Source organism: Adiantum capillus-veneris, chromosome 29 (assembly GCF_014529385.1).
Source record: "Adiantum capillus-veneris isolate H3 chromosome 29, ASM1452938v2, whole genome shotgun sequence".
NCBI lineage: Eukaryota > Viridiplantae > Streptophyta > Polypodiopsida > Polypodiales > Pteridaceae > Adiantum > Adiantum capillus-veneris.
Genome location: NC_140959.1, coordinates 96,662,648 through 96,687,621, shown reverse-complemented (window position 1 = coordinate 96,687,621; position 24,974 = coordinate 96,662,648). Strand labels below are relative to the sequence as shown.

General features: G+C 46.2%; 1 protein-coding gene across 1 annotated transcript in view; it reads left to right on the top strand.

Moving 5' to 3' along the window:
* The window catches only part of LOC147419631 (DUF21 domain-containing protein At4g14240-like), a 64,915-nt gene extending 42,082 nt beyond the window's left edge, over positions 1-22,833 (top strand). Inside the window, exons 9-15 of the mRNA XM_086505665.1 lie at positions 16,830-16,917; positions 17,009-17,082; positions 17,154-17,502; positions 21,463-21,509; positions 21,958-22,045; positions 22,164-22,276; positions 22,360-22,833. Of these exons, the coding sequence (XP_086361791.1) occupies positions 16,830-16,917; positions 17,009-17,082; positions 17,154-17,502; positions 21,463-21,509; positions 21,958-22,045; positions 22,164-22,274 (757 nt within the window). The 3' untranslated portion in view covers positions 22,275-22,276; positions 22,360-22,833. The remainder of the gene's footprint in view (positions 1-16,829; positions 16,918-17,008; positions 17,083-17,153; positions 17,503-21,462; positions 21,510-21,957; positions 22,046-22,163; positions 22,277-22,359) is intronic.
* The last annotated feature ends 2,141 nt before the right edge of the window (positions 22,834-24,974 follow it).

The window sequence follows — 24,974 nt, the reverse complement described above, 5'->3', positions numbered from 1 at the left end:
TGAGCAAGCCCTGACTGAAATGAGAACCTCCAGTCGTGTGAAGGCTCCCATCCACCGGGGTGCTACTGGCTCGAGAGGCGTGAGCCACTCAGCTGGAACTGACTCTGAGATGTCCTGACACATGCTCTGAACCCCTCTCATGCCCTGTAGCTGGACAGCCTGCACCTCCTCTGACAAACCTGTGAACTCTAGCCAGTCACCTAGAGAGCGCGCTGGACCTGCTGCCATGGGACCCCAAGAAACATGAGGCCTACTCCCAACCAAGTGGCCTCTCTGAGTGCTAACCATGGGGTTCCAGACGAGGGGCTGCCGTAGGCGCTCCTCCGTGCACGTTGGCTGTCTCTGCTCTAGGCCACGCCGTAATAGCTCCCAAGAACAAAGCAAACTCACAGCGAATCGGCCCTCCAGTCTCCTGCTCAAACCAACTCGGTGCAACTCTGTAAAGATCCATCTGGTCGAAGGTTGCCAAGGGCCTCCTGACTGAGGCACCCTGGCACGAAGCCTCTGCAGCAAGAACTCCTTCCAGGGCTCCTCGCCTGGAAGAAGTCCTCTGACGACGAACTTCCCAAGAAGGGCTCTGCTGTGCTGTGCTGGATCAATGATCCCAAGCCCTCCCTGAGAACAAGGAAGTGTGATGACCGACCAAGCCACCTTGGCTCGGGCAATCTGCGTGTCGCGACCTGACCAAAGGAAGTTCCTGATCAGCCTCTCTACCTGGCTGATGCAAGAACTCGAGAAGATCCAGCAAGAAGTGATGTACCACATAGTCTCCAACAACACCTGGTTGGCAACTACTACTCTACCAGCCAGCGAAAGTCGTGCTGAGCTCCAATGTAACAGCTTTCTCCTTATGGACAGGAGGAGAGGAGCAATCTGCTGCTCGGGGGACAAATCCAAACCAACCTGACAACCCAAGTACCGAACTGCAGCCCCTGGAGGAATCCACCTGAAACCCTCTCCTGGCATCCAATCTGGCACAGGAGCACTACCAACCGAGAAAGCCACTGTCTTTCTCTAGTTGATCAATGTGCCCGATGCACAGCAGAAGGTCTCCAAAGCCTGCCCACATCTGTGTAAATTGGCCTCCTGGCCCTCTAAGTACAAGGCTGAGTCGTCGGCAAACTCAGCGTCCAGAAGCTCATCTCCCCGTATAGGGAGTGCTAAGCCCCTCAAACCTACCTGCTGTGACACCAAAAATCTGCTCATCGCCTCCGCATAGAACAAAAAGAGAAAGGGGGCAAGAGGACAACCCTGTCTGACCGATCGTGTGAGCATGAAGCGCTCACCTCTACCTCCTGCCAAAAGCACCTGACTGTGAGCCTGCCTGTACAAAGCTGACACCCCTCTGATCCAAGCATTTGAGAAGCCCATCATGCGAAGCGTGCCCTCTAGAAAGTCCCAGTCAACTCTATCGTATGCCTTCTCAAAATCGAGAAGAAGAATCACAAGGTCCTCCCCACGGAGACGTGCCAGGGCAGAAGCCTCCCAGAAAGTGAAGATGTTGTCAAGGATACTGCGTTCCTTGACAAAACCTGTCTGAGTCCCATGTATAAGGCTCTCTAAAAGTGGCTGAATCCTCAAACTCAGAGCCTTGGCAAGAATTTTGTAGGCTGAGTTGAGGATGGTGATGGGGCGCCACTGTCGAATCTCATCCAAGGACCACCCTCCTTCGGAATGAGGTAAATCAGGCCCTCACTCATGCTATCCGGCATCACTCCTGTGTGCAGAATGTACTGAAAGGCACTACAAAGATCTGGGCCAAGCAGGTCCCAGTACTCCAAGAAGAAGCTGGGAGTCAACCCATCCTCACCTGGACAGCTACCACGAGGGAGGGCCCTAAGAGTCGTGTACAGCTCCTCAAGCTGAAGAGGTAGCTCTAGCCTCTGGCGCATCTCCTCAGTCACAAGACAAGGCATCTGCGCCCACACCTGCTCCCTGGATGCATCCTGTCTCTCTGATTGGGGCTCAGCCGACAGTAGCTCACGGTAAAAGTCAGTAGCAACTGCACGCATATCCTCAGGCTCACAAACAACTGACCCATCGGGTCTCCTCAGCTGATTGACCTTGGCATGCGAGTGCCGAGGTCCCGCTGTCTCAAAAAAAGCACCTGTCACTCTGTCACCCACCTGAGTCCACTGAGATGCCTGTCGGTGAAAGGCAAACTCATGGCACCTCTCCTCTGTGCAAGCAAGCTCCTGTCGAGCCTGCTGTAACTATTCCTCCAACCATGGACTGTCTGGATGTTGCTCTTGCATCCTCTGTAGTGAAGCAATGCCTCGTCTGAGACGCTGCTCCTCCTCTCTCGCTGCAGCCCGTCGAGCCAAAGACTCCTGGAGAAAAAAGTGGCTAAGCTGAGCTAGGCCTAAGGTCACTCTGTCTGCAGGTAGAGCCTGGCTGTCCATGCCCTCTGTCTAGAGAGCCTCTACCCTCTCTCTGAGTGCTGAGTCCAACAAGACCCGCTCTGGGATGCGAAGCATCGTGCTCCCACTCCTCTGCCTGTCTGCCACTGTGAGGATCACTGGTGCATGGTCCGAGAAGGATGTCCCTGCCAGGATGCCCACTGATCCCCCCAAGTCACCGAAGTGGTCACTAGTGTAGAAGCGATCTATCCGCGATAGATTCACTCCTCCCACTCTGCGGTCCGACCTAGAGAAGGCAAGACTCTCTGGAGGCCTCACAAAGCCAGAATGCTGCCATGTATCCGAGACCCTCAAAGTCATACACAACCTCTCCCAAGCTGCTAACTCGACTCCATGTACAGGAGCATGGCTGCCTCTGATCCTGTCAGAGGGGTCCTCCAACATGTTGAAGTCCCCTCCTACACACCAATGGTCAACCTGTGGCAAAGACTCAACAATCTGTGACCAAAACTCTGCACGAGCACTTGCCACATTCGGCGCATAGATGTTGAGGAAGCCCACAAGGCCACCCTGAACCTGCAAAGTAATCCACTGAGCCCTGCCTGACACAATAATCCCTCTGCCCACAATGGCTTGCTGCAATGAGTCCGCAATAGTCATACATACCCCACCTTGGATGCCTCCAGGTCCAAAAGCAACTGACCAAAAGGTATCATAACGTCCCCGCAGAATCTGACCACATCGCCGAATGCGGCTCTCAGACAAATGGTGCTCTTGAAGCATAAGAAGATCAATCTCTCCTCCCACAAGGCAACGCTGAAGCTCCTGACGCAATCGGCCCCGCTGTCGCTGAAACTGTGGCCCACCTAATCCCTGCATGTTCCACGAGACGATCCTCATGGGGAGCGAGAGAGAACAGATGCTGCCGCAGCAGCAAGACGGGCTATCTTTGAGGCAGGCTTGGATGGGGAGTAATCCGCATCCGAGTGTCCTCTAGATAGGCGAGCCTGTAGTGAGTGCCTGGCCCAAGCCCATGCAGAGCGAGCCGTGCGTAAAGCAACCTCCTCTGTCCAGGAGTCCTCATGAATGTATACATAGCAAGGCAAACACTGCGTATCAGCAAAAAAGTACACCACAATGTGCCTACATCCTGCTGAGTCTGGGGTGTCACCGCAAACTTGGCCAGTGGCCACAAAGTCTGCAGCAAATCTGTAACTCCCAGTTCTCCCATGTGGTGAGAGAACTCGAGAACCTGTGTATGCAACCATCCCACCACTGAGTCTAGGGACCACTCTGTCTCGGTCCGACCACAGAGGGGAAAGGAGAAACCACTTGCTGAGTCCAAGGCCTCTGTCCCCCTAGCGGCGAGGAACAGAGCGTGGACCCTGAAGCAGGCTGCCTCGTGGTCTGTTGCGGAATCGCCGAGAAAGCGAGTGAATCCGTAATCGAAGAAATCCCAACGGCGTCGGAGGTCAATGCTCGTCAGACCACGAGGGATAGCTGCAAGGGAAGATGTCTGAATCTGCAGAGGGGGCCGCAAGAAGGGCTGACCCTCTCTCGCTAGGCAACTCGTGGCAAAGGCGTTGCCAAGAGATCTCCTAGCCGCCGGCGAGGGACCAGTCTCCTGAGTCGACTATGGCACTGAAGCAGGAGGAGGAGGAGAAGGAGCTGGTGGAGGCGAAGGAGAAGCGAAGCGGGGTGGGGCGACAAAGACAGGGGGGCGAGGTGGGGAGTGGGCGGGAGCAGAGGGCGGGGGAGGGGATGAGGAGGAAGAGGGGAAATCTGAGGGTGGGGTGGCTGGCGAGGGTGAAGCGGAAGTGGAGGCTGGCGTAGGGGGCTCCTCCTGCTCAAGAGGACCAAAGCGGTTCCCCGTGGGAACCCACTGCTGCTGAGTAGGCACCTGAGGGCCACTCTGAGTGCCAGGCTGCCGCTGTGGCCCTTGGCGTCGACGGCCACGGGCCTGCTGCCATCCCTCCTTCGTTGGAGCCCCAAGCTCGGAGGGTGGCTCAGAATCTGTGCGTTGTGACGCTGGCTGTGGCTGCGGCCCAGCCTTGGTAGGCTGGGGCTGAGGCTGAGGCTGAGGCTGAGGCTGAGGTGCAGGCCGTGGCCTCCTCCGTGGATAGGCCTTCGCTAGATGGCCCATTTGTCTGCAAATGAAGCACCGGTTCGGGAGACCCGAGTACTCCACACTCTGTCTAAACCAACCCCCACTCACCCGAGGCAGAAGGATGACCTTCGGGAGCGCGTGGGTATCTCTGACCAAAACTCGAACTGAAGGGATGCCAGCCGCCTTGGCAGCTACTGATGCTGCCGTACGAGGTGTTTGCAGGTGTCACAAAGTGATGACGTGGCGGATAGCAGAAACCCTATTTTTTGCCAGAAACCCTAAAATTCCTGCAAACCCTAATTTCTGCCAGAAACCCTAATTTCCGGAAATCGCGGAGGCGGAATATTATTATTATTATTATTTTTTTGGAAAATGATGAGCAATGCGAATTTTGCGTTTGCTTTTTTTTATAAAAAAAAGAGAAAAGACTCTCTAAGAGAGAGAGAGAACTGATGCTTTTGATTTTAAAAGCTTTTGGGGCTCTGCTTTTGGGCATCCCTTGTAATCTTTAAATTAGTGGTGAGGGCCTCACTTCTCAGAGTATCTGGACGCAGAGTCTGAGAGTGAAACCCTAACCGCTCTCTTGTACTTTGATGATTGATTAATATAAAAAGAAATACCGAAAGGGGCGCCAGTCTTTGGGGCCAATATCTCTAGGCACGGAACTCCGCCGGGCCAGTGTACATCTATTGTGATTTGTGACTTGTTTTGAAGTGGTTATTTGGTGCTGTCGCGGTTGATTCTTGACTTGGAGTGTCCAAGTCTGTTGCACCAGGACAGTCCCGATGGCGGAGCCAATCCTGGAGAGAAGTGGAAGGTACTCCCTCCGTAAACCCGGAAAGCAGACTGAGATGGGGATGTCTGCCTCCTCTACTAGTACATCCGAAGTCGGGTCAAAACCATGTCGCCACTGTCGAAAGTGGGCGCGTGATGCTCGGATGGCCAGTGGACTCATAGCTATGACCTTGGAGGCCATCTCGGAAGTCTCGAACTCGATCTGGTAGTACCCCCGTCCGAGGATGTGGACATCCAAAATCTTGCCCACCTCTGCGAGAAGGCGGGCCTGGAGAAGGTCTCACAGCTCTCTTGTGCTAGGACGGGTGCCGAGAACCTTGCAGATGACAGAAGTCACCTGCAAGCGCTCTACCTCTGCTGCAAGGCTCGCTTGCTCTGTCGGCGAAAGAGCAAGTCGAATGGTGGGCTCAGCGGGGTTGGGCGAGGGGGCTTCGGATGAGTCCCTTTGTGTCTACTGCTGTGGCGAAGAAGCGGTCGGTGAAGGCGCTCTGCAACCGAGCACGCCTAGCACTGCTTGAAGTAACAGAGATGCAGAGCCAAGTGCAGGTCCTTCAGGATTGACGAAGACGGGGGGGGGGGGGGGGGGAAGAAAAACGGCAGCAAAGCAAGGAAAAAAGGGCAGCGGGGGGGGGGGGGGCAAGGAGGCGTGAGAAGGGGGGTGCTGCGGGCTGGCGGGGAGGCAGCGCGAGGCGAGGCTGCAGGCGGCTGCAAGCGGGGGTAGGAGGGGCGGGCAAGCAGGCAGGGCGGCAATGCGAGGGGCAGGCAGGGGACGGGAGGCAGCAGGGGGGGGGGGGGGGGAGCGATGGCGCAGAGGGGGAGGGGGGCGAGCAGCAGTAGCGAGGGCAGAGGGGGAGGGGGGCGAGTGGATATTGTGCGTGCAAGTGAATGAGACTGAGAGAAGGAGAGACAAGAGATACGACACCCGAGAGGTTGTAAAACCCTCCTCCGAAGGCCCCAGTCTCGTCGGCGAGAGTTGTCTACTTTGATTGCACAAAGGTATACAATGCGTATGCAATGGACTGATGCAATGGGACTATGCCGATGACGACGATGGTGATGACGACGACGACTTGATGGCTGAAATCTGTGGTCTTCTAACTGCTGATTTTCGGGACTGTTTTGGTGGCTGAAAATGACTGTTTTGGCTTTGTTTCTATGGCTGAAAATGGAGGAACATCTGCAACCAATCTGGGGCTGATCTGCTACTGCGTCTAAGGCTGAAAACTGTGGGTATCTGCTGCGGTAAGGGCTGAGAATCAAAAACGCTGATGGGTCCTGCTGCTAGCCAAAAACGCTAGGCTAATCTGCATCTGCAATCCAAAAACGTTGATTGGGCTGTTTTGGGAAAACGCTAGGGAAGCTGATGAATCTGCTGGCGATGGCAGGGATCTGCAAACGCTAGGGTGTTGATGATCGATGGCGATGGCGTGCTGTGGAAGGGAGCGCCAAGGATGGGGTGAGAATGCAAAAACGCTAGAGGGTCATGAGGGGGGGTTCTGCTGAGAAGTTGCCTGTTGAGCGGGAAGCTCCTGCTGCCTCTTCTGCCAGAAAGTGCTAACTTGGGTTTGCTTATATATTAACTTAGCAAAATTGCCCTACCTACTTTTGTTGGAAAGTCACTTAAAAATAATAAGTGAAAATAACCAAAAATAGAAAAATAGGCTAAATGCACTGGAAAATTCCCCTAATTGATGCTAATGGATTTTGATGGGAATTCCGATGATCATGCTGTGTGCAATCGGAGGATATGCATCTATGCTAAGTGACTGGGCATGCACGGTCTACGAATAGACCCACAAAAGTGCTAGATCACTGCTAATCTAAACTGACTGGACTGACTGAACCCTGCTGTGGTGTAGCTTGTCCACGGACCCCCAAAGACTGTTTCTAGCATATACTACTTGTTTTCAGGCGCATAACCATCCATCCTCTGAAACACTGATCCACCCCCCAAATACCTAGGAATATACCGTGGGTGGTTAATTGAATTGGTAAAGCCTGTGGAATTGGTGTCCTAACCACCTGTTCGTGGACAAAAGGAATTTGCCTTGGAGCCCCAACTAACTCCGCAACATGCGAGTGATTCCTGCCCTATTGGGACGCATAAGGGACCTGGGCTTGAGCCTCAATGGGCTCTCCTAGATGAGAAAGTTTCCTTGTTTGCTATGACACTGGTGGCGCTTGCAGAAATTCTATAAACGTAGGATTCTGCACCAACCGAGAAAACACATTCACAGCAGCAAGCAACTGTGTCCTGAATGCATCCTCTTCTAGCTTCCCAGTCATAAACCCTTGAACTTGTGGAGCATTTACATCAATAAAAGGCACAGACAGTGGTCGTGCTGAACTCTCGCCAACCTCAAAACACCTGAGGAACTTTCTGTCTGTTTTGCAAAGAAGTACCCTCTTTCTTGGTGTCATTTGTCCTGTTAGCGAGTGTGATTCCAAGTTCTTGTGCTCTCTGTCTTCACCAAAATCCAACCAAGGCTCACTTGTTAGAGAACAAGTGATTCGGTCTCGACAACGGAACCATGAAACCGGCCCATAGGGCGGTAGACTTTAACTTTCACCCAATTTTTACACTGTTTAACTTTATTTGAACTTTACGACACAAAGAAAGTTCATGAATAAGCTTGTGATTGGAATTCAACACTTCAAAACAAAACACGGCTTGGTAGATAGAGCGCTCCCAAGCAGACAACGACACCATGTAGGCCCCAAAGACTAGCCCCCCATTCGGTATTTCTGTATTCGTATTATACTTGAGAAAAACCTGTAAACTTCTACAAGCTGTCCTACTTTTATCGGGTTGAAATTCCCCTACTCTAACCCATTCGGCATAAGTCTTCACTAACAAAATCCCAATTAAACAGTGACTTTCCACGCACTTTACAGAACTTGGCAAGAAATTACAGCACGCTGAAATCTTTGTTTTTGGCCTCGAATTTGCACCAAAACACTTGTTCGGTGATTCCGTAGCTTCCCCAAAGCTCTTGGGACTTGTAGGCATCAAAACTGGCCAAACCCTAAACCTGCAAAAAATTACAGCAAGCTGTAGTTCTCTGTTTTGCGCTCCGATTTGCGTGCGTGCCGATCATTCTTGTAGGTAGCCCTCGAGCTCTCGCACCTGTAGGGTCACTTGCCCCTTGAATTAGACGAGATTCCTCGCGGGAAATCTCTCTAAACTGTCGTGTACAAGCACCCAAGGCTCCCATGGCGATAATTTGCAGCTTAGGTGCGAAACCCGAAACTTGCAGAAAAAACACAGCAGGCTGTTTCGCATCATTTTAAGCGGAGCAAACACGTCTACGCGTGTCTCAGAGGCTCCCGCACGCAATGGGACAGTTCCCTTGTAAATTGGACGAGTTTTCATGCGAGAAAACTCTCCATTTTCGCATTCCTTCGCGATGGAACTGCGCGTACCTGAAGGGGATTAGCAATTAGCTAATCCGGTTCCTGTACAAAAGGCTTTTGCTTTGGCAAACGCACATAAAACCCCCATAAGTGTACATGGTCATCTGCGAAGCCCAACTAGAGGGGCATTACCCTATGTGCAAAGGAGAGAGAGGGATGCGCTAGAGCAAACCATCGCGCTACATAGAGCACGGAAGAAGGCAAGTTTTCCATTAAAGCTGTGATCACCTGCACCCACTACTCACCCACATTGTGTAGCACACTTATGAAGTCCAAAAATCAGCCCCCACTCAAAAATGGGCGCCCCCTCTTGGGTGAGGCTTCTGGAAAGTGTGTGTTGGCTTGCATGCAGCTCCCCTACAGCCAGGGTACTAGGAAATTAAACCAAAGGGAGTCAAATGGACACTAGGTCCCATCAACGTTAAAAGTCTTACTGAGGGGCCTAAATGACTTTGAACTGAGCCTAGCCAACCTTTTACTGTTCGGATTTTAGTGCCGACTGGCCCAACGATCTCGTGGTGACCTGCCCTTCCTGACTGCGGCTAAAACTCTCGGCCAACGGCCGTTTCACGCTGGCCATGCAATGTCCGGGCATTTGTGATTTTAACTAGAGGGTCCCAAAAATTAAATAAAAATCAAGGGAAAGAAACCAACAAATATATATAGTGGTTGTCACAATCTCGTGACAATTCGTCTGATTCTTGTGGAATTCGTCACTTGAATCTATGTGAAATCTGATGTTCGATATGGCTTATGCCTTGTAAGACAGAGCGATGAAGACGGGAGCGCTCCCGATGCGTGATGTATGAAGGGTGGGAGTGCCTAATAAGTCCGGGGTCGGGGCCCGAAGTTTCTTTAGTAACAATTTCCAAAGTGCCCAAGTGCTCTATCTGCTCTTTGCCCAAGTGCCTAATAAGTCGAGGGTCGGGGCCCGAAGTTTCTTCAATAATAATTTCCAAAGTGCCCAAGTGCTCTATCTACTCTTTGTTAGGACGGTATGCTTTGAGAAAAGCACATGCTTGAGGCTCCAATACCACTGTAACATACTTGGGCACCCCAAGTCGAAAATCTGGCACGACACATGAGAGAATCACCTAAAATTCTTTGCAACTTTATCACACTATAAAATTAGAGTCGACACGGCCCAGCATTGTTCCGTGCCCACAGATATTGGCCCCAAAATATGGGGCCCCTTTCAGTATTTATTTTTATATTGATGAATCAGTAGAGTTACAATTTCGGGTGGGCCCTCTCTGCTCAAATGCTCGTCAACAAACTGAGTCAAAAGAGTGGCCTTAGGTTCTTATTTATGGGCCCTTGGCCTTCAAACTCAAAAGCAGTTATATGAAAAGCTTCAAACTCAAAAGCTACTGGCCCAAAAAGCAGCCAGCATGAATCGCGAAAATCCGTACAGCCTGCCACGTGGCACAACCAAGGCAAAAAATGGGATTTTCCGTACTGCTACCACATCATGTCAGTGCAATGTGCGGGATCTTTGTACTGCTTACTGCTCTGCCACGTCATCAATTTGTGACATCAATGGTTTGAACAAAATTTGTTTCGCAAAGGTTTGTGCTCTCATGTAGATCGAGATGTGGATAGACGTCTTGTGCAGGAGCATGAGCTACTTACAGAAAATTATCATAGATGTGGCAAGTTATTACATGGGGATTCTCATACATTTTGGGAAACTAGGATAGGCGGGTAGCAGTTTAGCAGGGTGTATGCACCTCTGTGGGACCCCATTGGTAACACTATGTACGTGACCATGGTACGTTGGTACATGGTAGAGGGATGTGGATTACTCTAGAGATTGATGACTTTGGTAGGTGTGATGTATATCTATGCCCCTAGTTCAGCTCAGGAGAGAGCTCATTTTTTTGTAGTAGATTGTGGATGTATTGCCCAATGTGGATTCGTGGATTGTTGGAGGTGATTTCAACAGTGTAGAGACTTCTGAGAATCAGCGTGCAATTCAGCTACCTTCTCTGCCATTTGTCGCACCATGTGAGAGATGCTTGGGATAGATTTGTTTTTGCAATTTTTGGTACAGATGGATGGTTTGTCCATCCTTGACTTGCACTCCACATCCATTGTAGTTTGTGTGGGGTTTCATGAGGCAGTCAAGTTGCTTACTGGAGCAATTAGATAGACTTTACATTGGCTGGGCAACAGCTCATGGTGGGACAATACGACTTGGCTTGCTAGAGTGCTCTCGGATCATGCTCTTGTTTCTTCGCATTTGAGATTCAAGACTTCCTCTATGCCTAGACGAGGATCATGCACTTGTTTCTTCGCATTTGAGATTCAAGACTTCCTCTATGCCTAGACGAGGATCATGCATTCTTGACTTGGTTTTAGATTCAGGATGTCTGGTCACACACTAGATCCATAGATCCAACAACCCATTTGGCTACATGCATCACTGTGTCTTCGTAGGCTTGCAAAAAACAATTGCAACGAGATGACGAGCTTCGTTCCGTAGGCAATGAGAGTTACAAGATGGTTTGTGATGCATTCGCTGATAGCTCGAGAAGTTCCCAAAAAAATGAGTTTCTGGTTGATGTTGATGCTAGAGAGACTCTTAGTCACATTCAAACTATGAAGTCTAAATTCTCCTAACATGCTTATCGACATGGATATCCAAGGCAGATAGGATGAAAAAGGATTTCTATTCGGGCCTTACGAGAGTCTGCAGACAGGTTGCACACAGATCTTGATGGGATCCTCGACATAGATTCTTGTTTGTTGCAGATCAATTGAATGATGATATGCTGCATGCCAAAGAGGAGGTTTGGTCTCATGCTCAGCTTCTGTAATATTTTTAGCTACGGTTATAGATAAATGAAAATGATTTTTGTGCACACAAAATGAATTTATTGATGCCAATTAATTATTTAAAATAGACGGACAAATTTTCCGGTGCAGTGTGCCATCTTGGAATTTTTTAGTATGATAAGTAGAACAGTAGCCGGACGCAGTGCAGAATAGTCTAGAAAAAGCACATGGATAAGATGGTGTCCCTAGTTCGCTCACAAAAGCTATAATTTAATATTTTTGCGGTGGCCGCACAAGGATGTCGCCGGCCAGAGACAGTGGAAATACTTCTCAACAGGAGCCCGCAGATTGAGTTGGGAGAGACATGAAATCAGCTGAGTTATTAATGCTCTAGATTGGCTAGAAAACCTAGTTTTAATAGTCGTTTTCAAGTGTAAACTTCAAACCTTTTAAACTAAGTGGTGGGGCCTATCTGCAAGGGGTCTAATTATAAACATCTAAAAAACTCAACTGCTAGCACGAGAAAACTACAGAGCTAGCCTATAAATTTTTGCGAGCACTCTCTCTCTCCCTCATGCAGCGCCAGGTGGCTAAATCTTCTCGCGAGGCTATAAGAGAGGGTAGCCTACCAGTTTTGCACGCACTGGAGCGGTTTCCACACACACATAGAGCCTCCTCTCTCTGCTTTCAGTTGAGCCCACTTTCTCTCTCCTCATGGATTTGCTGCTCGGGTGTTCGTGAAGGGTGCATATAGGCCACGAAGCGCCCGGCGAAGGTGTAAGGCAGTGCCGTTTATAGAGCTTGTGTGCATCCTTTCAGGGAATAGATGCACTCAGACAAACGTAGTACTTGCTGCCCATACAGATTTCAGCACTCCGATGAAGTCTAGAAGCAGTTTTCAGCCAAGAAGTACTCGTTTGGGTACCCTCTACGTGTGGAGATAAGCGTAGAAGCTTCTCTTGCACAAAAAATCCCGATATGAAGCAGATATAGCAGTATGATGAAATTCAACCAATAGGCTTATGAATCCATGCATTTTTATGCATCAGAAAAGTGTTTAGGACATGAACAGTGAATACTGTTTCAGGTTCCCGTGTTTGGAACAATTTAGAAAATAATACAAATTTCCTTCAAAGAGGGGAGGGGAGACCCAACCCATATTTTGGTCCCTACTAGTCCTGTGTCGTAATTTTGCATTGCTTTCTCAATCTTATGTCGTGCAGAATCCTACGTGAAATAATAAAGTAACTTTAGAGTATTAAGTGTACGCTTCCGTTTCTGTGACAGTGGTATCAGAGCAAGGTCCTCTCTATTCCTTTCATAAGGAGGGATGGTCCTTGGCGAAAAATACATGTCATGGTGGGACAAGCAGAAGAGCTTGAGCGGCTCAGGCAACAGATGACAAAATTCCAAGCCGCTCTTGCTCAACCAGAAGTGTAGAAAGTGTTTAAGATACTTGAAAAAGGGAAAACAAAGATGATGGAAGAGCCACCTTAGGATCACCAAGTGCCAACTCAGGAAATACCTTAAACTGGGGCTCCAACACAGCCTCAGAGAGTTCCTGCAGTGGGAAGAATCAATCTCTTCACCAAATTATTTACCAAATTACTCTTTTATGAAGAACTTGGATAATATTGTTTCTGATGAGGATCTCATACGAGGTTGTAGAACAACCACTGCAAGCAGAAAAGCAAGACAAGGATCAAAGGAAGAGTTGACACAGAATTTCGATGCACAAAGATTCCAAAGCCATCGCCAAGAAGCGGTCACGACACCACAAGAAGAAGAAGAAGAAGAAGAAGAAGAAGACGTTCAAAGTTGGAGGTAAAGATGTCAAGTTCGAATGCTATAATGGAAGGAGGATTGTTACTAAGGCTCTTGTTTTCATTTGACACTTTCAGGTGGCCTTTGCTTCTAGTTGCTAACTTCTCAGAATGCTCGAAATTGCGCCATGTTAGCATGCATATGAAGGATACTGGTAGCAATTGGTGGCTTACCACAATTCTGGAGTACGATGTAGATGCAAGTGCTAGTGATTGGCTTATACCCAGGGTCAATCACATCATTGTTAAAAAAGAAATGAAAAAGTGTCTTCTTGCTGACTTGATTTATGTCAAAGACAGAGAGATGAGTGGTGAAAATGTCTTGTCGAATTTAGATAAAGATTGGCTAACTTTTCTTTTATTAATTAGAATTGTTTTACTAACATTCTCCCATATGAATTACCTCCTGAAAGACTGGAAGATCATCCTATTGATCTAATTCTAGGCATTCACCCCCAAATCAACCACCTTACAAAGTTAGTCTCTTACAACAACAAGAAATCCTCAAACAAGTAAATGAACTTTTGGAGAAGGGTCTTGTTCGCTCTAGTATATCTCCTTCTTGTTCACTAGTATTGCTTGTTTAGAAGAGAGATGGCACTTTTCGAATGTGCATTGATTATCGTTCTCTAAACAAGATTACGATTAAGAATAGACAAGATTACGATTATGTTCTCTAGACAAGATTATGGTTAAGAATAGATTTTCGATTCCTCGAATCGATGATATCTCAAACAAGCTACAAGGGGCACGAATTTTTAGCAGTATAGATCTCATGTTAGATGCAACGGAATGAATGTTGTTTTTTCTCAAGATTAGTGATCTTTATTGCTCAAGGTTCCTTTTTGTTCTTAGGGAAAGAGAGAGCTTTCGTCTTATGGAGAGTACTATGATCACGAACAAAGTGAGTGGATATTGTGCGTGCAAGTGAATGAGACTGAGAGAAGGAGAGAGAAGAGATGCGACACCGAGAGGTTGTAAAACCCTCCTCCGAAGGCCCCACTCTCGTCGGCGAGAGTGGTCTACTTTGATTGCACAAAGGTGTACAATGCGAATGCAATGGACCGATGAAACTTGGACTATGCCGATGACAACGATGGTGATGACGACGGCGACTTGGGCTGAAATCTGAGATCTTCTAGATGCTGAATTTCTGGGACTGTTTCAAGGCTGAAAATGGACTGTTTTGGCTGCGTTTCTTGGTTGAAAATGATCTCTTCCTTCGGGGTTCATGCTGCAGATAAAAATGCTGATGCTTTGTACCTGCTGAGCTGCGTTTTAGGGCAGATCTGCACCTGCTGAAAACGCTGCCAATGATGAGGAACACCTGATGAAAAACGCTGGTCTAGAAGGCTGAAATCGCTGATGACCTGCCAGCAAAACACTGGGATGGGCTGAGTTCTCTGGCGATCACAGGGATCTACAAACGCTAGGGTGCTGGGAGGCTGGTGATCAAGTACTGCTAGAAACGCCAGGTCTTGGTGGGTAGGCGAGGATGGGGAAGTCCAAAAACGCCAGAGGTTCTCGGGGGTATTGCTGAGAAGTTGCCTGTTGAGCGGGAAGCTTCTGCTGCCTCTTCTGCCAGAAAGTGTGAACTTTGGTTTGCTTATATATTAACTTAGCAAAATTGCCCTACCTACTTTTGTAGGAAAGTCACTTAAAAATAATAAGTGAAAATCCCAATAAATAGGAAAATAGGCTAAATGCACTGGAAAATTTCCCTAATTGATGCTAATGGATTGTGATGGGAATTCCGATGATCATGCTGTGTGCAACCGGAGGATATGCATCTATGCTAAGTGACTGGGCATGCACGATCTACAAATAGACTCACAAAAGTGCCAGATCACTGCTAATCTAAACTTGACTGAACTGACTGAACCCTTCTGTGGTGTAGCTTGTCCATGGACACATAGGGTTGGGATGTGTCACGTGACATCTCAAGAGCATCTATCGTCAGATTCATATTGCTCGAGAAGATATACATAAGGCAGGTTCAGTTCCAAGAACCCCAAACAAAACTCTGCCTCTTTGACACCTTGGTAGCTTTAGCTATGCTCGACCAGGTTGGTGGGGACCCTCTGCGGGTCAGGATGGGTGGAGAGTCATGGAGAGGCCCTTGGATCTTGGTATCTATGATTCCCCGATTGATTAGAGCCAAGGCATCCATGCCACACGAGATCATTAGTGCGGAGTTAGCAGCCCCTCCTATGGAGATAGAGGCGCTTACCAGATCAGTCTCCTTTATGCACAATCCATAGGATACTGCCAAAGATAGATATGCCAGATTGGCCCTTGAGTCTTCCAAACAGTTAGCGTCACAGGGGGACACATCATGCTGGTATGCACAGATGTCAGCATGGTTCCAGATACATGGCTTAGCATGGACAGCTTACCGCCCTTTTAGCACTCCCTTGATGCACCATCGCTGCCTCTTACTCGGATGGAGATTACTAGACTCATTTGCTAGGACCTGACCAAATTGGACACCAGGAGCCCACACAGTTCCAACTAGTAGCACTTGTAGTTTCATTTTATTTTTTTGTACCTAGACATGGTATCAGATTCACCAGCTTGTAACGGTTTGGTCTCATAGGTCATTTTGGCCACTTGAAGACGTTACCATATCATTTCATTTCATTTCTCTCTCTCTCTCTCTCTCTCTCTCTCTCTCTCTCTCTCTCTCTCTCTCTCTCTCTCTCTCTCTCTCTCTCTCTCATTTTCAATTTTTATAAAGAACACCTATCCTTTTTTTGCATGAAAAAGATCCTTCTATTAGTTTTTTGAAACTGGAAGCAAGTCTTACTGTAGTTTTTACTTTCTTAGCAAGAGGTCGCTTCATGTCTTAGCAAGAGGTCACTCCATGTCTTATCCCCATTATTAGGAGATACATGGGAGGTGTGTTGTGTCTGGAAACATTGAAAGCATAGGCCTTATTGCTGTAGAGTTTCTCGTTGGTGAAGTGTCCAATGAGGTTTTGCAGGTTGAGTCGAATTGTCGGGAGAACCCCAAGGATTTGTGCGTTGTTGTCGATGATTTTGAGTGTTTGTCGTTTGATCTTATTCCAATCTTCCTTTTTTAAGCTTATAGCTGAATGCATACAGTTTTTACTTTCTTAGCAAGAGGTCGCTCCATGTCTTATCCCCATTATAGGACATACATGGGAGGTGTGTTGTGTCTGGAAACATTGGAAGCATCGGCCTTATTGCTGTAGGGTTTCTCGTTGGTGAAGTGTCAAATGAGGTTTTGCAGGTTGAGTCGAATTGTCGGGAGAATCCCAAGGATTTGTGCGTTGTTGTCAATGATTCTGAGTGTTTGTCGTTTGATCTTATTCCAATCTTCCTTTCTTAAGCTTATAGCCGCACGCATACAGGGTACAAGAAAAAAGAAGGGACTCTCCACTAAGGAACATGTATCCTTATTGGAGGCGGTTCTGATATTTGTGCTTGCACGAGCCTCTATGCTATTATTGTTTTGGTTTTGCCTCATGTTCGATATCAGATGCAATTTCTTCAAGAGTTGCTCCTTATTTAGCTGGAAGTGATTGTGCAGGGAGGCCTTGGGAAGGATCTTGGCCACAGGGCATAGTCGGGTGCCTGTTTATTCTGGGAATCCAAAGAATATTATAGGATTGTTACTGGTCAGTTAAAGCCCCAATCCAGCAGTAATTGTTCATGTATTCTATGAAACACTAATATAATGTCATGGCAAAATCTGATTTTTCTTATAAGGTCAAAAGTCTTCTCACTGTTCGTGCTGAAGCTGAGACCCCTGTAAGCGCTGTCTCAATACGAAGAATCCCAAGGTGTTTTTCCTTGTTCCAGTAATTTTTGACATGGTGGTATAAAAATTGTATTTGACTTTCATCATCTGTAGGGTTCCTGCAGATATGCCTCTTTATGATATTCTCAATGAGTTCCAAAAGGGACAAAGTCACATGGCTGCTGTAGTAAGACGAAGTGCAATCACAAAGCCTGCTGCTGCAAACAGTATATCTAGGCTAGCTGATGAGAGCACAGTTACAGTTTCATCTGATGATGAAACCAATGAGATTGAAGTTAGGGTTGAGATCCCCAAAGATGGCAGCAACGTTGGGAAACTTGATGACGAGCTGACTCAACAAACAGAACCAAAGCCACCAGCAACAGAAGTTTCTGATGATCTGGAAGAAGGTGAAGTAATAGGCATCATCACACTTGAGGATGTTATTGAAGAGCTTCTCCAGGTCAGCTGCTCAGGCTCACCTGCTATTCTTTAAGTTAATGGTTGTTTGGTCCCAATAAGATGTTTCTTGTCCAAATTAAAAAGTGCAATGACTTCGACATGGACTAAAAAATTTGATAACTTTTTTCTCGTGTAAACATTTGGTGCTATGTTTATTTCGTCAACAACTGAAGCTCATCTAGAATCTAAGAGGAGAGGATCATTCTAGTAGAACGCTTCTAAAGAACATAGACCCGAGTCAAGAGTTCAGCAATGGTGATGAATAAAAAGGCTTCTAACAAAGAAGCTTTTTGCCGCTGCTGCTGTCAATGCAGGTCACCTCCAGAGACAGCCTATGGGTGTTCCCTGCGAGCCTCATCCTTGCCATCGTCGCCAAAGTGATGGACCCTTCCCTGCCGGTGTATGTGAGAGTGAGTTAGGTTATGTATTTTGATGTGTGGGCTTTTATGTTCTTGGGTTTGTGTGTTGTATTCGGATGTGCCTGTTTGGGGTTTGTGTGCGTGCACGTGTGTTGAAAGAAAGCCATCGTATAAAGCTCTGTTGAAATGATCAATAAACATTTTAGCCAAAATTTAGTAAATGACAGGCATGAGAGCAACCGGCCACCATTGTGCGGAAGATGCACTAATGCCTGTTTAGGTAAGAGTTTCAAAAGCCTTCTTTCCAAGAAATTGGCAAAACCTATGTTTCCCAAGCTTTGTTCATAAATCCCAAAATTGTACAAAAGACTCAACGGTGAGTCCATCCAAAACTAGGGGATTTCCAGTTGTCCCAAAATACTTCTATCCAACTCTTTAAAGGTAAAAGCCAAAGAAGATGCATCAACCTCATTAAGAATAGTAGCTAAGCTCTACTATCCACGAGTCAGGTAATGGAGGAGAGGCAAAAGCTTCTTTAAACTGAGCATGAAAAGCAATGGACAATTCATGTTTGGAGAAGTACATTCCCCATTTGGCAACTTCACCCGCTTGATAGATTCAAATGTCCAAAGTGATGTAGTCCTTTGAAAAATTGTTTGGATGAACAACCTTTATCCATGAAAGCACGTTGCTTATCTCTTATTTTTCATTTGTCTAATTTTCATTACCCATCGAAGTAGATATTGCATTCGAAAGAGAATTTTGTTCCAAAGAAGCGGACAAGCCCTTCTTTCTTGGGTTTCCTGTCACTCTTCAAAACACGATTAGGAATCGACACGTCCAAGTGGACTTGGGTTACGTGCGACCGCAACAAGCAAAAAAAATTCTTGTGGTTCTTTCCTTGAGTGATACAGAACACTGCCAAAGCTTTGATACCAATGTAAGGTGCAGCGGATGTGAATGTTGAACTTTGCTCAAGATGGGTGCTCCGAACTGTGCTCAAGGGTTCTTTTTACTTAAAAGTGAGAGCCTTCCGTTCCTTTAGTGAGAGAGTGCAAGTGATCACAAACAAAGTGGGTAAACACTGTGCATGAAGGTACTGAGACTGAGAGATATAGAGGGAAAAATACGACACCAGAACGTTGTCAAACTCTCCTCCGAAGGTCCCACTCTCTATGGCGAGAGCGGTCTACTATTGATCACACAAATCTCTACAATGCAATGGACTTGCCGACGATGAGGACGAGGATGAGACGGGCTGAAATCTGCAAATCTTTTATTTGCTGAATTCTTACTCTATGTCGATGGCGACAGCGATGACGACTACACGCTGAAAACGCAGATGCTGAAATCTGCGAATAGCGAGCTGAATATGCAAATGTTGGCTGATCTGACCGTGCAGCGAGGATCTGCTGCGAGAAGGTGAGGTCTGTGAGGTTTGAGGGCTGCGGTACGGAGTCTATACGCTGAAAATGCAAAACGTTGATGCAGAGATGGTACTTGTCACCGAAGAACTGCAAAACGCTGAGGCTGAATTGCTGTCCAAAAATGCTAGGGGATCTACTGTGGTCTGCTATCACCAGGCTGATCTGCAATTGCAAAACGCAAAGGCTGAATCTTGTAGCAAAACGCTAGGCTTGATCTGATGAAGAAAACGCTAGCTGTCTTGCTGGGGAGTCTTGCTGAGAAGTTGCTTTGTTGGACACTTGGTCCCTACTGCCTCTTCTGCCAGATAATGCTAGCGCTAGTTTTCTTATATAGTAGCTTGCCCATTTTTCCCTACCTAGTTTCCCAACAAAGTCACTTATTAATAATAAGTGAAAAATGGCTAAAATAGGGAAATTAGGTCTGTGCACTGTAAAAATGCTCCTGATGGGTTCTGACTGTAATCTGATGGTCATGCTGTGTGCAACCAGAGGATATATATCTACACTAAGTGTCTGGACATACACAGCCTACGAACAGACTCACAAAAGTGCCAGAACACTTCCTAAGCTAGGCTAACTGAACTGAACTAAACCCTAGTCATGAAGTAGCTTCCCCACGTACACATAGGGTTAGATGTGCACGTGACACGTGGTATTAGGTTTTTGAGTTTCTAGGCTGGGTGGTGAGTCGGGTGGGTGAGTGGAGCATGTTGTGAAAGTGGTTTTGTTTTGTTTGTGCTTGTGTTTTTGCAATTGTATCCTTTTTTAATTTGTTACTCTTCTGTCTTTGCGTTCCTTTTTTGTTTTTGTTTTTTGAATTGCGTATTGCTTTTTTGTTTGGTCTGTTGTTTCCAGGCTTGGTGTGTGTGTTCTACATGCGGATGTTTTCTCCTCTCTACCAGTTTTGCTGTGGCTGGACATCTTCTTGCTGGCTGGAATTCCCTTTACTGTGTTCTCAGAGAGCGAGACTCGGCATCTACGTATTACAGGAGCCACCGTCAGCAAGTGAACTGTCCTCTGTGGCACCATTGTCCTCCTAGGTTGCTGCAGCTCAGAGTATTCATGTTGATTCTTCCTTTTGAGCTCTATTTGCCAATCGTGTGGTGACATCTGCTGCTTCTTACCTCTCGTCTTTGCTGCTGGCTGCTACCCTCTTTCTCTTCTTCCTCAGTGGAACAGCGGATTCACCAAACAAGGAAAAACTGACTGTTGCCAGTTCAAAATGTAACCCTTTCAGGCCGTTTTTTTCTCCCATAATAGGGCTCCCTTGGCTAGAAGGTGACAGCCACATTGTGGCCAGTCCCCCATTTGCTACAAAAAGGAGCTCCCTTCCCCCATTGACATAGAGACCCTCCACATTTGAGTGCTCAAGCTTGAAACTCCCTCTCTACTGCATGTGCAAGCTCCGCTCCCTTTCGAGCTAGTTTATGTGGCATATATAATTCCAAGCAAAATAATTTAAAAAAGGTTTTGTTTTGGGCTGTTATTTTGCACTGACCCATTTCTGTGACATTTGCTGTGCCAACCCCGTTCCCGACTCTGTTACCCATCCTTGTTCCCTTTTCCATGCACTATCTGGATTTCACAAGATACACAAAAAAATGGTATGCACCATAGTGGCTGTGGATGGGCAGGGTAAGTGTAGGAAATGAGTAGAGGATGTCTGTGGATGGAGCTTTAATCCCTGTAGTGCTCAATGCATATCCCTCTTCCTGGGAGTGTACAGCAGCACGAAAGTGCAATACTCCATCAGTATCCTATGGCAATTTGTGGGTTCGCATTTCACTCTGCAATCAGCTTATCTGTCAAGGAAGCTCTAATCTCTGAAGTGCTCACTGCATATCCATATTCTTGGGAGAGTATAACAGCATGTAACCCTAGTTAGCTCCATCATGTGGCAATGGGGGAATTGGCATTTAACTTCACAAGCACCTAAAGCAAAATGATTCTTGCATTATTTAAGGTTAAGTTCTGGCTTTTAGTCCAACCGCATGGGAGATCAACAGATTCACCTTGAGTTTATAAGCAACAATTATGAGAGTGGCCATAGGTGCCTTATATGTTCTTGATCTGGGAATGTTCTGTTTTGTGAAAGAAATTGTTTTTGCATGCAAATTGCATTTCAAAGCCATAATTAGTTTCTAATTTGTTTATTTTACATGATGCCATCTGTAGGAGGAGATTGTTGATGAGACTGATGAGTATGTGGACGTTCATAAGAGGTATGTGGAAGAGTTTTGTTAGAGCTGGCAATATGTTGCTTAACTATACATTTCCGAATGGTTTTTCCTTTCCCTCCTGAGTTGTTCAGTGTTAGCACTGGTAAAATAATGTACATATTGACACATAGTTGAGGGTTGTGACAATACTTCTCTTCAGTTTCTGTAGATTAGAAACTGAAATTTGGCAGAGTGTAGGGCCACCTTAGCCATGTGGTTTGTTGTGGACTTTGATGGTTGTTTCCAAACGTTAGCTATTCCCTTGTTGTTGCCTACACAATTCCGCTTTTTGTTACATAGTGGTGTTCAATCTGCTTAGTATTCTCTATAGCTTTCTTAGTTCAGAAGTCCCCTCCTCATTCCTTCAAAGTTGAAGGGTTTGAATTGGCTTTCGTTGTCTACTGGCGTGACATATTTACTTGATTTTTATTTGTGGCATTTTTCCTTTCAGAATCAGAGTTGCTGCCGCAGCTGCAGCAGTATCATCGGTTCAGCCTGCCAGAAGTTCGTCTGCAGCCCGTCTTCTAAGTATTTCTCGGGTATGTTGGCATTGACAATTCCTGATTGGATGTCTTATTATTGAAACAATGATTTAGTTACTCGCATGCCTGGGGGTTATTAAGTTCTTAACTTTCTCCACCTGTTCACATTTTCCAGAATGCGAGGCATGCACAAAGTCAAAAGTCTGTCAAAGATTCATCAAGTAAACCGGACAAGTCTGTGAAAAGATCAAGTAGCCTTACACAGCCTTTACTGGACAAAAGGTGAAGGTGGGTATGCTTATTCGATAATTTGAATTTATGGAACAGCATGGAGACAAGGGGCAGCCTAAGCTTTTGACGTGCTATGCCAGATGCTTGTACCTTCAGCTATGCTTTTGAAGATTCTCATCGTCAGAGCAAGCCCGTCTAGTTGAGGTCTGCTGGTAACACAAGGTGGTTGCTGCCCTCAAAGAGCTGCCATAGGCAACTGAATAAAGTGAAAGAGGAAGAGGGTCTTGGTGGTGCAAAGTCAAAGCTGTATTGACGATGAGTTGTGCCCACTGTTTGTGAGTGTCGTGTCTGAATCTCGAGGAACTGGAGGTCACAGATGTCCTCTATTTTTGGTATAGCATTTTTCAGATAATAGCCGTCTAGTCACCGTTGCTGACTCCGCTGTTACACGGAATTCTGGTGAGTGTTCTTTCTGAACCTTGATGAGGATGAAGAGAGATGCATGACCCATATTATTAAGTATATATATTCCATTTTTCAGATCATTCCACAATGGGCAGTTGTTGGTCTGCTCTTAGTGAAAGCCATCTAATCACAATTATTGTGTCGTCTCTTCCCTTGTGTTTTTGGGTTGCATTCATTGGAGCAGGGTCTCTGGTTCAAAGTTCTTTGATTTGTTTGAATGGTGTTAACTTTTTCATGTTTCGAAAGAGTACGCAAGGGAAAAAATACCCGTCTGTGAGTAGGCCAGCATAGTGTATTGGTTGAGAACGCCCTTTGTCAGTAGCTCAAGCCCCGCCCGAGCTTGGGCACGCTTCTGTTCACTGCCCATTGGGCACAGCCAATGCTTTTTGGCCTGCTGGCTTCCTCATCTACGCACCCAAATGTGTGCACCCGATGTGTAAGCAACCTAAGAAGATGGAGGATCATAGCCCAATGGGATTTATTTAGCTGCAAGACATTGGAGGCCAAAACGAATCCCTGTTTAGTGTATTATGGGCCAGAGCATTGCACACACACTGTTTTTAACATTTCAAGCTTAAACATCGAGTGAGTGTCTTTTGATGTTTCTCGAGGTATGTATGTTACTATGTGGGTATGCGGTACACATTTCAGACAAGGGTTCATTACTGCGAATCCCAGTAGCAAGTGGCGATGTGGGAGCTACGCAGGCTTTTTTTTTTTCCAAAGTTGTGGTGAAAGATCACGTCGAGGAAAGCTGCTGCCGTTTGCGCAACCTTATAGAAAGTGAAAAGAGGAGATGGAGTATTCTTGATTAATGAATTAAAACTGGCTCACCCGGACCCGACCCCGGGTGACTTGTATTCAGCCTCTTCCCTTAAGAAAAAATGTTTGATAAGCTTTTCAATTGAAAAGATTCTTTGCCTTTGAGCAAGCATACATTTTGAATGTGCGTGTGTGATGCACTTCAAAAAAGGCACAAATATTCTATGAAATCTTCTTTCAAAGCAATTGGTTCTATCATAATTTGAAGGCAAGTTTCTTCGTTTACGAAATCATTGTTGTTTAGAAGACTATTCTTAGTTATCATACTAAAACATTTAGATGTAGGTGCAGAACTAACTAAAATTTTGGCTCAAAGTTGAGAAAAGATTAAGATTTGTGGAATTTTCAGCTACATGTGAAGATATGTGTATTGTTCAAGAACCATGCAAGTGGTAAACTAGATTATGATAACAAACCTCCTATGCTTTAAGACAACAAATCAAGGGTTGAAGGTCGGGTGGTCTAAGATTCTTAAAGAGTACGATGCTCAACTATGGTATCACAAAGGTTGACATAACATTGTAGTAGATGCCCTTAGCAAGATGTCAAAGATTAACTCTCTTGTTTATGAAAATGCAAAGTGATCTTTTAGAGTCTCTAAAGAACAATGTGAGCATGATGAAGCATACTCTAAAGTATGGAGTCATGTCAAAATGTTACATGCTATTGAGCATGTCGGTAAGAGAAGATTGAAGTGTATACACCCTTTAAAAAAACAATTTAAAAAAGGGCCCTCTTAAGTTCGAAGGGCTTTTTCAAAATTTCATTGTGTGCCCATATGCCCTTTGATAATAGGTTTCCAGTGGACTGTGCAAGGAATTTCAGAGCACACCTTCACTTTTGACTTGTCAACCTTCTATAGCAAGTTGTAATGGCGTTTTTGAAATGTAGAGGGTGGTAGAAGGACCCCCTAAAACTTTTGTGCTACCTTTTAGGTGAAGTACCCTTTACTTTTTCGTAACCCTATGAGGCTCAAATTATTTTTTTGCAGGGCCCTCTAATAGAACCTTTAGAGGGTCTATGGGGGAGCCCTCTTAGCAATTGGCCTTGGGAGTAAGGTTGATATGTTTGAGCCTATAGATTGGTCTAAGGCTATTAATTTGGCATTGAATGTTGAGAAGAAGATTGCAGGTTGATTAAGTGTTGAATTTTCAGCTACTAAGAGGAAAATTAAGCCTACTTTTCTCCTTATTTGGACAAAAACAGGAACTAGAGTCGTACTTTCTTTAAGAGACAAAAAATTCATAAACTTTTCACATCTTGTTGGCAATAGCATACCACCAACCATAACAACTCTCATCATACAAATGCCAATCCTCTACAAGTGTTAACATAGCAACTCTCAAATACCAAACCGATCCTCAATAAGTGTTAACATTCAAATCAAGTTTTCAACGCTTCAAAAAAGGTGAAAATAAGAGTCCACAATTTGGCCATTATGTTGATAAATGTCCAAACAGCAACAAAG